Source organism: Pavona decussata, unplaced genomic scaffold (assembly GCF_977016875.1).
Source record: "Pavona decussata unplaced genomic scaffold, jaPavDecu1.1 SCAFFOLD_366, whole genome shotgun sequence".
NCBI lineage: Eukaryota > Metazoa > Cnidaria > Anthozoa > Scleractinia > Agariciidae > Pavona > Pavona decussata.
In genome coordinates, this window is record NW_028145742.1 from 1,326,182 (window position 1) to 1,341,739 (window position 15,558).

Consider the following 15,558-nt stretch of genomic DNA (forward strand, 5'->3'; position numbering starts at 1 on the left):
AAAATCGCTTTACTAGGTTTCAGTCTCTCTCGATCAAAGTACTTTGTGGTTCGCAAAGCGTACGAATATATCTGTGAAAAATCATTTAGAATAATAATTTATTGTAAATCTAAAACTATTCTTAGAGTTATTTAACTCTTTCAAGATAACGTAAATAGTAATCTGATATTTACCGTAAACGTGAAGCTTTTAAAATCTCTTAAGTGAACGACCTCGAGCCATGAAAATTTATACCATTGAGCACGTGTGTCGCTTCTTACTTCAGGAACTCTGCCCAGCAACAAACAGCTGTTTCGCTCAGCTTCGGTTGATTAGTTCAACCTCTTCGTTCATTTTTGGCGGGGTCTTCTCCACTCTGGAGATCCGTTTTGGTTGGTCGAAAACGACGTTTTTGTCTGGACGGAAGGCCAGACCGGCAGAGAAAAAAAAAGTGCGTTTTCAAATTTAATCGGGTTAGCGTGGACGAGGCCTTGAATCTTGCGTTGGTTCGACGCCTGCAAGAGCGCATTCTTTAAACAAAAAGGCTCGAGCGAGGGTGAGGAAATACAACGTGGAACTGTACGATACTCCGCTGTTTCGACGATTCGAGTGTCCTTCCAGTGAAAACGACTGTTTTGCGGTCTACACCCTCTGGACTATCAAGAAAGGGGGGGGGGGGGGGATCTTTAATACTGCACCCTGGACCCACTTCGGACAAAAGAAAGATCACACATCACCACCTCGAAGCGCTGTACCCAACAGTTTTCATTGGAATGGTCACACTATATAATTTTATCCACGGACTCGAAGGATAGAACCACCTCAAAACATACACACCACAGGGGCATGACAATACAGTGTAATAGTTTTCATTTAAAAGTTGCGTTCAGTTAATGCACTCGCAAGTTGGAGCTGTAGTTCTGTTTAACTTGTTAAGACGCAAAGTTTGACACTAACGCGTGGTTCCCAATAATGAGATAAGCACACGAACAAAGAATAAGAAAATCATGGAAAAATTGTACTGTTCATCACATCACAAGAAGAAGAAGAATTCGTTTCGCCGCATACATCACTTATGCCATTATGACACTAGTGTGTACCACGCTATATGTGATTTTTTTTTTTTTTGTATGTTCCTGTTTTGATGCTATTTCGTGTTTCTTTTACCCTGTGAGCAGAGTCTCCTTCATCTTCCTAGATAACCCGGCTTATCGAGGAAGATCGAAGGAGACTCTGCTCACAGGGTATGTCTCTTCACACCGGTGACATAAAAAGCATTTAACGTCCTAAATTGCATTTCCGTTTCTTTGAATCACCTTGCCGTTATGTCACTAGGGTGAAACAGGCTAAATGGTTAAAATTTAAATTCCCCAGACACGTTCATTATTAATAACTTTATTATCTCATTTCAGACTTACAAAATACAGCTGTACAAGTGAACAGTTTTGGAAACCAACGGATTAACATGCAAATACATAACCCTTGCAAGCCAAAAACAGGCATGCAACAAAACCCACTTTCTTCACATTAAATAATATTCTTAAATAATTTGAGAACCCCATTTGAGCTGATTGCATTTCATTTTCGTGATTTGAGGGAGAAGGAAGACTTAAAAACCTAAAAAACTAAAGAAGAATTCAAAAGATATATACAATTCACAGAAATAAAAATGGCTATAGACTACATTTGGGCAAAATCATTCTAGCTCAGAAACTAAAATGCATTTTCTGTCAATATCAGATTTATCAAGTTTCACATTGTTAATAGAAGTCTTTTTTCCCTCTTCCTCTTACTAATGCTTGCTGTCGACGCTTCCTTTCAGCGACATTAGCTGCACCATTTGGACGCAAAACTGGAAGAGATACACTGTCGTGTACAACATGCATCCTCCCTGCTGCCATCCTGTAAGATGAGAAAACAAAAAATAACTACATTTATTTTAAGGCTGGTTTTCATATCCAGAAAATCTCAGATGACTGGTGATTCTGTTGTTTCCCAACCATCCCAGATGATTGGGGGAGTGTGCGATTTGCTGTCTTTTCATTAGTCAATATCTTCATGAGTCAATTTTTAATATCTGGGACGGCCCGAAAATGGCAATATCCTTGATCATCTGGAATTTTCCAGACATGTGGCATTTGTTCCTTCTTTAACTTTTTTTTCCATTCTTAAAGCTGTTCCCATGGCAACATTGTGATCAAAATCATATCTTTTTTCACAGATAAAGAACTCACCTTCCCGAGTGTGTCTGTTCTCTGGAATGTAACCGTGGCAATGATCTCGTAGCTGGAGTGTTGTGCCTGGAAATAAGAATTAGCAGTGATAAAGCTTTACAGCAAAAGAGCGTTCACAAGACATGCAACAACACAAGAAATTTGAGACCTGAACAACCAATACATATGACAGGCCAGGTTGAGCTATCATTTACCCTACGATCTTATTCCAAATCCATAAAATTAAAGGTTTTTTTCTCTCAAATTAGGTAATGTTTTAGAACTTAGTTAATTACATTATATCCCTGTCTGGGCAAATTTGCTCATCCCTTCCCTCTTAAAATAAATTATATTTTTTAATTATTGCTAACCACTAAAATCGCTTAATATAAGACTTCATCTAAGTTAATTGTACGTAAGTTCTTATAAATTTCGATTCTAACCATATGCATTGATTAGAAGGAGAAAATGGTGCACATTCCTAACCATCTTGTGTCAAATTTTGCTCAAATTTATGATTATTCCTAAAACGCAGGCCCAAAAATTGAAAAAAAAAATAATAATAATTACTTTTGTTTTTTGCAACTGTCAGAATTTTTCAGCAAAAATTCCACAGCAAAGGGCAAGTTTTGTCAATGGTTTGGTAATTTTAAATTATAGACAACGAGTAACAAATATCTAAGCAAAAATGAACTACAAGCCAACATGAGATGGTTACACTTTAATAGCCCTTTAATTGCTTCAAACTTGACAGGATTCAAAACATGTCACAAGTTAGAGTTTACATAATAATTATCAATCAACGAATGAATGGTTCTTGGGATGTGTATCTGGCATCCCCCGCAGATTTTGCAGGGGCTGATGACATCATCACCAACTTGGCAAAGGAGAGAGAGCCGGGTATCGAGATCATTGCATGTACTCCTTAATCTTTGATTATCACTAGTTTTACCTCATATGGGACGGCATCTCATCTGCCATGTAGGATTTTGCTACAAGGTATGCATCCGGTGTCCATTTGTCAGAATACAAAGCATCATTTAAGTCTGACTTCAGTTTAGAAAGCTAAAAAAATAATTACAGAAATAACTACAACTTCATAGAAAACCACCTTTTGAAAAGAACCAACAGAATGGTAACACAAACAGCAAAGTTTTCAGAGTAACTCTTCTCTTGCTTTCAAAATGGAAGTACATAATTTTATTTAATCTTATAATTTCCTGAATAAAATGCACATTTTAACCATCACCCACTACTAACGTCTGTCAGACCACTTTGAAGCAATAACCCTCCTTAAAGGGGAAGTATCGTGGGTTTTTTACCTCTTTTATTAAAAAATTATGGTGAAATAAGACCTTCACTTTGCTACAAAATAACAACTAGAACAACTAGAGGAGAGAAATCAACTCAATTCTTGACAGGAACAAGTCTCGTACTCTGTTCTAGCGCATTTTGGAAACAAAAATACGAAAACTTGAAAAACATTAGCCTAACATTTTTCAAGTTTCAATCCATTCCGACCTACTCTGTGTCTGGCCAGAGGCACCAATCGATATAGTTTACAGTTTTATTGCACTTGGGTGATAATTTATAACAAACCTAGACAATTATTATTATTATTTTTTTTTTTTGTTGTTTCTGTTGTCAGACAAACATTTTTGGGTTTTGAAATGGCATCAAATTTTCGTGATACTTCCCCTTTAAAGGAGCTGTAGCATTGTCTTTCTTCACAGTCCAAAAAAAAAAAAAAAAAAAAAAGCTAAAAAATCAGCCAATAGACCTTATTCCAAAATGGCTACCATTTCAGTATTCTTTTGTTGGTATTCAAATTAGCCCTTCTTACATGGTGCTTAAGCTTAAAAATAAAAGAAAAAAATTTACCTTGAATGAAGCAAGAAGGGCTAATTTGAAAGCAAACAAAAGAATAGTAAAATGGGAACCATTTTGGAATAAGGTTCATAAACTCTTTCTTAGCTCTGACCCTTGATTATAGCAACATCCAATGAGAAATTACCTCTTGTTCCTGTCTTTTGTTCGTCTCCTGTTGATGTTTGATAATAGCTTTACACTCCACTAGGGTTGGTGATCTAGGTGTGCTGTCTGACGGCATGTGAACTTTAACAGTCTTTTCTTTGATTGTAACAACTAGTAGTGACTGTGAGTGTCCCAGGGGAACACCCTGTTTTCCAGGTGAAGATGGTGTTGGGTTTAACGAGAAAGCATACGGTGAACTCAAATTTGAGTGCTTTTCCTGTGAATGTTGTGATTTTGTCTTCGCTTTGCCAGAACTCTTGGGTTTTGAATTTGTACTTTTAGCAGACACGGGAGGGGTGGGTGCAGCTTTGACTGCAACTGCCTTTTTTCCAGACCCATGCCTAGAAAACAAAACACAGCAAAAAATGATACAATCTACCCAATTTATGGATACCTGCTTAACTGGAACAATTCCTTTAAAGACATTTCAAAAACTAATTAATAATGCATAAGTCCATTGACCTATCAAATGATCGATAAAAAATCATGTGCAGTGGTTTTAAAACCTGATAAACCTCCTCCTTGTTAGTATGTGGTGTTTAATGTTTTTCTCGTATGCTTATTTCCAACGTTCACAAGAGCATCATTGTATCAACTCTCTTGACACACGCTTTTCCAGGAATGTTTTTGAAGCCGCTCAAAAAACTCGCAGCACATATTTTATCGGGTCTAAAACCACTCAGCTGCGCCTCGTGGTTTTAAATCCCTATAAAACACTGCTGCTTGTGTTTTAAGCATTACTTCATAGCCCTGGAGGAGAGCATACAATGCACATTTACTCAAAATAAGCTATTAATACAGACACCCATTTACACAGGCAGAAAACAGACAATTTTCCTGTCCAGACCTAGACAACCCCACGCAATGTTAAGCTTGTTAATAATGTTAAGTTCGTTATGCACTGAAGAGGTCAGTGCATAACCAACCTAAGTACATTCCAGATTGCTTTCGTTTTTCAGCTCAGATTCACTGGAGTTTTTGCATGGAGCCTTGAATTCCTTCAGCAATTAACATTGCTCCAATGATATACTCACTGTTTTCCGCTTCATTTGCAGTAAAAACCTATGATTGTGAACAAGATTTCTGTTTTTATCACAACACAAAGCACAACGCAGGGGATAAAACAGTGGAGCAACGTTTCAAGCCACATGCAAAACCTTTGGTCAATCTGAGCTAAAACAACAAAAAGCAATCTGAAATGCGACATAGGTCCGTTAAAGGTCAGTTATGCATTGAGCACTTCGTTTGAGTTTTTCGGTCAATACTGTTTCATATTGTGCTTTCCTGCCAAGAAATTCATCTTTAATTCCAGATTAAGCCTCATACATTCTAATTATAACATTTTTCTAAATTCTGCTTTATCTATGTAACTTCTGTTACCACCAGACATGGCAATAACTGATTAATAAACTCAATTTTGATTGCAAATATTGCAAGCGATTATGGGGTAAATTGAGTGGATCATAGCTCCTTCCTGGAAACAGTGACCTATCTTTTGCACTACATTTCTCAAAATAATACATAGTAGTGAAAAATCATGGGAATCCCCTTAAAAATGACAGTTTCAACTGTGGTGGTAATAACCATGACTTCCACTGTATGACTAAATTTTTGAAAGGACTGCTAACAATTATTATGCTGTCTTATATTTCTATCAAAAGCAAGTACTGTAATTTCAGTGATGCAGCTAAGAAAAGCATCAGTAGCCTCATTACTTAACCCAGCCGTCTCTTTTGGACTGTTCCGCTTTAAAATTAGCCTCAAGTATTTGTGTTCTGTATAAATTTCAGCTGGTGATAAGATCTTTTTCACACAGTGAAATTCACCAGTAGCCAGCTCTTAGTGGCATCCCTACTCTTTTGCTTTCAAAAGCAAATTAATAATAATAATAATAATAATGTTTATTTCTTATATTGTGCAGTCTAACATGCAATAAAGATATGATCGAATGTGTATTACAACAATAAAATCTGAAGTAATGAATGGCTAATCTAAATAATAACAACAATAATAATTTACAATCTCTGGACAAACAATAAAATTAAAATATGAGTTAATAAGAGAACTAATTAGAAGCTAATTTAAAAAGATGTGTCTTTAGTAAAACTTTAAAAGTATTCAATGATTGGCATTCTCTGATTTCTAAAGGGAGTCGTTTCCATACTTTGGGCGTGACAGTTTCAAACGCCCTTTCCCCTAATGTCTTTTTTGTTCTATAGGTATTATCCATTGATTGGATAATTACTCTCAGTATCATTACACTATGCCTATGAAGCTATTTCAAACGTTGAACATATTTGTCAATGATGTAAAACAAATTGGTCACATTTCAAAGAAAATAGACAACTAAAAGTCCAGTAAGGAGCGTAAAGTGAGGCATCTAACCAGCCTAGACTTGACAAATAACATGTGAAAGCCTACACTGGCCTGGTGTCTCACCTCACAGTATTTTAACACCAAATATAATTTTATCTTTACTCAGGAGCTTCCCCCTATACAATACTTAACTTTAAAAGAGTAGTAACTACAAAACTATGACTACAAAAGGTCTGGATAGCAGTAGGCAGATTAAAACTATGACAACAAATTCACTTCTAGAGAATATAAACTGATACATTCTGTTCACTTTATGGTGATTTTGTTTCTACTTAACATATAGATTCCATGTTGCCGTGCGTCTGTTCAGTAATAGATCACAATGGCGTCAAAATGTGGTAAGAACAAAAAGGTGGCACACAAGGTGCAGTCGAGTGTGTCACTGATGTTCTTACCACATTATTACTTAACAGCCACATGGCAACATGGAATCTATTTGTTTTATATAATAAAGAAGCAAAAGTTGTTAATGGTGACGTCATCTATACGTCTGTCCTCCAATAGATCATAAGTAAGAACCAATCAAAATGTGTACTGAATTCAGCTTATTATATAAAAACTAATACATCCTGTTCACTTTACAGTGATTTTGTTTATTTACGGACGAAACCAAGGAAGCTAGAGATTATTGTGGGAAACTTAATCAAAATGGATTCAAGTGAAACAATATTTTGCTCACTACATGTATCTCTATACCTTTTATTTCTCTTTGCACTTGAAACTGAAGCTTGCTGAGATGAGTTTTTGATGAAAGATTCCTTGACTGTTTGAGGTGGCTTCTCCTCCTCCTTGGTCTCTGCGACATTCCGAATTCCCATTGATGAATCACCTTGTTCTGTTTCATTTACAAATTAAAATAAAAAGCATGATGAAACAACACTCTTGAACAGACCTATTCTAATGAGCCTGATTAACCAGACTAGCCCAGTTACCAAGATCCCGCCTCAGTCATATTTCCTTTATACAATTAACTTCAATACACTCATATGAGAAGGAGGACTTTTCTCCCATATGGACACAAGTGATCTCCAACCCCAAACCAGGGGGGGAGGGGGCGTCTACAGAATGACTTTGCGTATTTATCGCAATAATTAACACCTTCAGAAGCCTATTTAAGGCTTCTGACACTTTTCATGTTTTTCAAGCTTTGATAAAGATGGCTGACAGTCATCGAAACTGTCAGCATCAATAAGATGTTAAGACTGGCTATGATTTAAGAACATTTAAACAGACTGTTTATCTTCACTAGTCTGATGAATTTCTTCAAGAAAGGAAAGAAGGAGGACTATTCTGTTTCCCAGTTTGTATGGCTAACATTCTCATGACAGGGCTGGACATTTTCTCATATGAATACTTCATCCTAGTGTAATGCAAATGGATGAAAATATTTTTAGATGAATATGTTGTGGTTTATTTTTGGTTATTATCATTATTTTTTGGGGTTAGGATACCTACTCCCTGACTAGGGGGGGTGGGAGGGTGGGAGGTGCTCCATACTCCCCTGTATAAGCTGTATAGGTGTGTGCAGCACCAAAGGGTATGGATTTTGAGCTGTTTTGTCTGAAATATACTGCAAGGTGTAGATTTTCAAATTTTTGTCTGAAGGTCTGAAAATGGGTATGAATTCTAGAAACCAGGTCTGAAAACAGATAGGAAAAGTACATACTTTGGTCTGAAATAGGGTCAAGGTTTGGAGAACCGTGCTGAACACCCCCTACCAGAAATTCCAAGGAGTACTCGCCCCCCAACCCCCCCCCCCCCCCCCTCATACCCAGACCCACTACACTCCCAACCCTTTGGAAATTCCAGGTTAGCTGAGAGACAGACAGCCTTTATTTTCAAATGATAAAAAGTTAAAGATGTGCTGCTTCACACTTTCCTTTTGAGAACCACCACCCATTTTTGAATTTCCAATAACCTCCCGTGGGGAAACATGGATATTTTTCTCAAACTACACTATCAGCTAAAGGAATGGAAGCTTACCAGAGCCGACAGATTGCAATCCACTACTTTCCTCTGGAGTTGGAGAGACAATATCTGGGAAGGAATAGGGAGCAGCACAGTCAACATCTACACGTTGTTCACAGGGGAGGAATTTCACCAGTAGACTAATTCCTCCCTCCCCCCTCCCCCACCCCTGGCAACAGGGTGGCAAGGAACAAACTACCTTAAACTAAATTACAACAATTATTTTCCCCACACATCTTATAAGTGCTCATTGAAACAAATTTGTATATTTGCTTTTAGACAAGACCTATACCTTCAGGTTGTACAGTAATTCAACATACTCATCGTATTTTGTAAAGGTTTAAATAGAAAAATCTGCACAAGTGTTACACCTTGTCCGAAGAGGGATGACTTTCCCTCTGCACAAATGATTCTGTATTAATTTAGGACAGCTGTTTTTTTAATTCATTTATTTTGTGAATAACCATAGGAATTCCATCAATTAGGCCTGATCTCTGTCCTAAAAATAGTGTGTTGGCAGGTGGGCTGTCCTGTTTGAATTACCCCAAAGGACAGGTTGATAACAAGTTATCCAATGACCTTGATGACCTATTCTTCACAAATGCTACCCTTCCTGTTTGTTGACTTTAACCACCGGAACATTGGAATATAAACTGCGGTATAGGCAATATAATCTGGCGTGGTTGATCCAGGGACAATCTCGTACCCAGAGTCCTCAGGCTTTTTGGTCAGCGGGGCGGCGCCAGGAGAGACTCTGGGATAATGGAAAAATTTAATTTTTTCGATTGGTTGTCTGCATAACAATGGAAGACCGACAGGAAGTCCGTTGGTCATTTGCGGAAGTTAACCAAACCGGAAACCCCCCAACCAACTTCCTTGTTTTGGAGGGAGATTTGAAATGTCAAACTCGCTGTTTTGTAATTTTTATGTGTGTGTCACGGTTATTTTATGTTATTTTTTTCAGACCTAAAATAAGAAGGACTCCAATTCAAAGACGGGTTTTGAATTATGTCAGTGAAACAATTTCGAGCCGACTAAACATTAGCCGTTTTATCGTAGGAAGTTTGCCACTACTGTCATACGACGGTAAAATGACACGGCCAAATGCGAGCAGTTTAAACTGATTACCGTCGCTGCTGCAAAAAATTATTTTCGGAAAATATCATTATATCAGTCAGTTTGGGAGAAAAGCGGTAGGAGAACGAATTGGTGAAGCCGTTCGCAAGTATGGAAACATTAAACGTATTAGAGAGGACATTGGTGTCGTCAACGTACTAAATATTTCGAACATGTTACTTACAGTACTTACTAGTGAAGGTTATCATGGAAAAATAGAGAAGTTCTTCAACATCTATAAACCTTGTCGTGGATAAAAATTTGGAGATGACTGATCTGGTGTGGAGTGGAGTCCATCTCAGGTTGCCGTTTCGATTAATTCCCTTTCGGTTTTGCCACAAGGGAAACGCCGAAGACATCTCTACGATGATCAAACACCGCACACGAGAGCAAAGGTTTCACTTTTGTCAGTCACGGCCCATGGCCAGCTTGCCAAAGAAAAATAATTCAGAAAAAATTGCCCCTTTGAGGCGGAGGTAATGGTGTGTTGAACATTTTTCTTAAATTTTGAGAGATTTTGTTTTGAGAATTTTGGCAGATTTTGTTCTAACTGTTCCATGTTCCATGCAAAATAAGAACAATTACGTCCTAAAAAGTGTAAAGGGCCGTGGTGTTAGGTTACCTTCAGATGAAAGTTTAATCTCAAATGTAATAGTACATACAGATTTAAAGATTACTTTTACAGTATAGGGGCAGTTGAGAATAAAGACTTGTTGTTCGTTACTTACTACCATCTTCTCTGCAAGAAAGTCAACACACTGTGACAGTGAAGAGCCACCCAACTTGACAAGTCAAAAAACAGGTGTAGATAATACTGAAGCCTGAAGCTGGACTTCGAAATGCAGAAGTACCTTAAAATCTTTGCATTTATTTATTTCCCACATGTACACAGACAAACAATGAAAAGAAAAAAACTCAAGTAGTGGAGTGGAGGCTCAATAAAAGAAATCAATATGAGGCTTATGAATATTAAGCTTTCTCAATCTTAAAATATACAAAAGTTACAACATAATATATTGCTTGGAGTTTTTATATAACTCAACAAATAATGTACACTAGCTGAGTTTAAAATAAAGATGAAGGTAATGATAGTTTAACTGTACTCTGTTAATGTGCTGTACATTAATATATATGTAAGTAAAAATAATCCAACCTTTTTAAAATATTATTTTTCCCTTCATCTGAAAAAACATGCAAATACTCCATTGACAAAGTATGAGACAAGAAAACTGTGGGTTCCCTTGCAGACAAATATTCCTGTTGAGAGGCCAAAGCAATTGTGCTGTTGCAAAGTGTGAAATCATGTCTAAAGTACCATTTGTTGTTAAAAAAAATAGATGAGCGGTGGTGTGACTTTCTGTGCTATATGTTATAAGGAAGAACACCAAGTTTTCCCTTGAAGGGTTCAATTAATTGGACGCTATTATTGAGGAGATACAGGAGAAGGCCCCTGTTCGATTTCATTCTACTGCAAGTGTACCTGTTGTACATAAACATGGAAGCCAAGTACCCCAAGTTTGTGTGGCATATGACCTGTAGATAATGCTTGCTTGCGATTTCATTCTACTGCAAGTGTACCTGTTGTACATAAACATGGAAGCCAAGTACCCCAAGTTTGTGTGGCATATGACCTGTAGATAATGCTTGCACAGCCTTGTGCAGAAAGTGACCACTTTCATCATAATTATATCCTTATCAAACACTCCACTTGTAATTGGCAAATTTACTAACATAATTATTTTGGCAGTAGATGGATTTTACTGAATAATTTGGTGAAAACAACCCCTTCTATCATTTCTTCATGTAATATTCATTCATGTAATTATTATTGCTAGTAAATATTAGCAAGAAATTTGTGGTAGCCAGCAGGTTTTAGCATAGAAATTATACTTCTTAGTGAATCATATCGTTTATTGTTATTTTGCACTGATAACCAAACAAAAGAAAAAACTTTCAGACACTGCAATACTAGCTTGCAAAAAAAACTACATTCAATATTTACTAAAGTATGACAAGTCTATAAAATATATATGTTGAACATTCCAAGGATTCCAATGGGTCCTTTACTCCCTTCCCCTTCCCTGTTGGGGGTAACTAATAAAATTATGTGTAACCATTATCTCATCAAGTATATAGAATTTTTAAGTATAATTTGTTAACAAAACTGTTAATTATAGAGTGATTATAGATGAAACATAAAGTTTTACAGTCAATGCTTGTTAGACCCCCCCCCCCCCCCAAAAAAAAAAAAATTAATAAATTACTATTCATTATATTTTATGGGTTAAAGAAACATCACTAGCATTATTGTTTATTCTGTTAACAAGCTTAAAAGAAATTTGAAACATCTTTAGATACAGTTTTGTAACTGATGGTATGACAAATTTATATGATTTTGAATTATTATTTTGAATGTGTATTTCTATTGTTCTAGACCTTTGATCAATGCAGCTCACTAGGCTTGGTCCAGTCCCACAAACATTATGCAATATGCTGGATGACTTAGATTGTGGCCTAATAGACAATCAGAGGCCAGGAAAGGCTTGAACTAAGAGTCACGTTTGACAATTTTCAGTTTTAGTTCTTAGCTAACATAATTTATTGTCAAGGGACCACAAATTCCCACAAGCGCTGTATAATTTACACAGACTTCAGCAAAGGTCTCACAACACTGTGCCAATCATTCAGGATATTGGGAAGTTTGACAATAGTAATTATCTGTCGTCAAAGCAAGAGCTGCAAGATCAGAGAAGAGATTATATTATACTATTCAGCTGCAGAGTGTTGGTTGAGTATAATACTTCCCTTGCCTGAAGTCAAGTAAATGTGTGATACCTAATGATCACATCACCCTCGAGCCGACTCAAAAGAAATGGCAAATCATTCAGAAATTATCAATTTACCAGTAATGTGCCCTAATCAATCAGAATACATTAGGTAATGTGTGTCAGTATCTGAGCTATCTGACTCAGCTCTTAGTTAAAGTGTACACTCCACAACCAGATGAAGTCAGGCCCCACCAAAATTTATGTCAATTTAATGTAAACCCAATTTCCCCAATCTATTGACCCCTTCTCTGTGCTTCCTACACTGCACCCAAATTTATTAGAGAACTCACATAAGATAGTTTTAAATTATTTTACCTTGATTGCATGTATACAAGAACAGACTAAGGAGATTATATACATGGTATAGAAATTGGCTGACTAAATGAAGTACCATAGTGAGGATATCAACAGTCTCTCAACAATCACATTATAATGCAATTTACCGAATCATGAGAGGTGGCATGATTACCACGCTCCATACAGTTCTCATATATAATTATTACTCTGTGGTTAGGCAGAATAGCTAACAAATTAAACCTCAACACAACTCACTATCCTTAGCTTATTTTCAAAGCCTGTTGGCACAATTATCCAATCCCTGTTATACTACTTCATTTTATTTCTAGATACATTATTAGTATACCTGGGAGCAACTCTACAGCACTAGAAGCATGCAAGATGTGAGCACTCTCTATCAGTTTTGCCAAAAGCTAGGCAAAGGGAATGTTTATTCAGAAAAAAAAATTCACAGCTGCTCTTGAATTCATGGCATGTACGTATTAAATATGCTGATGTTGAAATTGTACTTAAGCTTGCATTCGAACACATATGACATTCTTAAATTCGGCACTTTAAGAAAAGCGTGCACGCAATTCAGTCCAATAAAATTAAAAAATTTTGAGACGAAAAAAAACTTAACTTACAACAGTAAATATAACTTATATTAAGGGGTGATTTAAATTATTTTCAAATGGTAACATGTATGTGTTCATTGAATCCCATTTGGAAATAAACTGTTAAGGGAAAGGGAGAAGGTAATTTGAACATAAATTTAATACACAGTCAGCTGCTCAGTTCTGTGAGAGGAGACGTGATGGTTCCTTTTTATTTGTAAGTATAAACAATAATAAAGAAATATGTTACTTGTCTGTTGTGGCAACGTCGAATTAAGTCCACCTTTCGCTCACTCTTACATGAAAAAAAATCCAGTTGCTTTGATCCGCTCTTACGTTAAAAAATCCAGTTCCTTTTGATCGCGTGTAGAATCAATTTTGGCTTTCTCGAACACTTTCAAGGCCCGATAAAACCTTCAGGCCCAATAACAGTAACGCAGCTGCCATTTTGGGGCATTTGACTTCCGCTTTAATCTTAAGCATGCGCACAAAGACCGGAATCCCACGTTTTCTGGGATAAGAAATTCCATTATCCCAGAGTCTCTCCTGGCGCCGCCCCGCTGACCAAAAAGCCTGAGGACTCTGGGTACGAGATTGATCCAGGGATTGATACGAATTAGAAGGTAAACACTAGATAAAGCTTACAACTCTGAGCCACGGTAAGATTAGAGGACATCAAATTTTTCTGAAGATCATCAACTGCGGAAGGGATCAACGATAAAATATTTAAATCGGAAATCACAACCGATGAAAAACACAACAAACCTTTAGCGAGATTAACTCCTGTTCGAGCCATGACCAGCTTGAAATTCAGCTCTGCAAAACGAAAAATCATTTCTTTTTTTACAAATTCACACACGCTCAAAGGAAAGAGCGCCTAATAGCTGAAGTCAACCTTTCTCGGTGAGGAAAGAGGTAGCTGGTTATAAGCTATTATTTTTGCGTCCCGCAAAAATTGTATAATCCTATTACGGATTTTTTCCTCTGAAAAGCCTTGGTGCCAAAGATTTTTGTAAGACTAGCTGCAAGTTTCTATTGATCAAAACTATTAAATTCACATATGCAACTGAACTCTGAGAACAAATGATCAGAGCGTTGAATTGTTTTCGAAGGAGCTCACCTTTGTTTTCGGCTTTTAATCGTTCTATTTCTCTGTGTAAATTAGACAATGTTTCGGCATGCTGACTGCGTAGATAGTCTACTCTTTTCTCTATGTTTTCCATTCTTGGTTCTTGATCAAGCCCATGTCCTCGTGAAGGCGCAGAAACGATCCTTCCTGAGTAACTTGATTTCTCGTTCGATTTATCAACAGCACTTTCGTCCATTTCCTCGCTGATTGATTTTATAGGTTGTAAGCGGTCACGAATTATCTGCCGTGGTTGCTTTCTCCTTCCCAGAGAGTTCCTTGACCACGAAGGAAGGTTTTGAAGAGGTGGAAGATTAGCAGACTGCGTCGGAACTTTTGACATGGCTTGTAGCGACTGCATCGCCGCTAAAATCGGCCGGTCTTTAGGTCAGTTCTTTGTAACCAATGGCTAGAGCCTGAAGTCCAAAAGTGCGAACATTTTATGACGCAGAACCTTCAAATCGACGAGCATTTTCCGTCTGTACACTTTTTTGGATAATTTAAGACTATTGCATCCACTACCAGTACTCAGTTGAAAGCGCAAATATCTCAGATCGTGACAAAAAAGATAGTGTTATCCTTTCGTGATGGCGGATGAAGAGTAAAATTACCGAGATTTCGCTTGGAACCAAACACGCATGACTACTAAACACTGTTGCCATGGTGAATAGTTATGAGAATACGTATGTCAATCAGAAAAGAATTGTACAAATAAATAGAGCGTTTTCATTCACGTGACTACCGGCCATACTCGTGTACTGAAACAAAAGAAAGTATTTGCATAAAAATAGAGTTCAATTCCCAGAGGTTTAGTTTGGGACACCAACATGGCCGCAATAACTTTGTTTTGGGACACCAACAAGGCCGCCGTGACGTCATGTGAAAACACTTTATAGGAACAAACGGGAACTTTTTTCTGGTAACAAAGTCATTTGAGCTAAACACAAAATCATCGGCCGCTTGATCACAGCCACATCTATTGAAGTATAATGAATTTCTTGAAGGATGTCATACAGAAAAGCGGA

The 15,558-nt window shown here is 37.1% G+C and overlaps 1 protein-coding gene across 1 annotated transcript; it reads right to left on the minus strand.

Moving 5' to 3' along the window:
* Window positions 1-1,358: 1,358 nt before the first annotated feature.
* On the minus strand, window positions 1,359-15,136 carry LOC146452634 (uncharacterized). Its single transcript, XM_085097456.1, has 8 exons — window positions 14,528-15,136; window positions 14,173-14,223; window positions 8,586-8,639; window positions 7,299-7,437; window positions 4,207-4,567; window positions 3,145-3,257; window positions 2,214-2,279; window positions 1,359-1,881 (listed from the first exon to the last, which is right to left on the minus strand). Exons 1-8 carry the CDS (start codon window positions 14,892-14,894, stop codon window positions 1,740-1,742), a joined length of 1,293 nt encoding a protein of 430 aa, XP_084953582.1. The 5' UTR covers window positions 14,895-15,136; the 3' UTR covers window positions 1,359-1,739.
* Window positions 15,137-15,558: the final 422 nt, after the last annotated feature.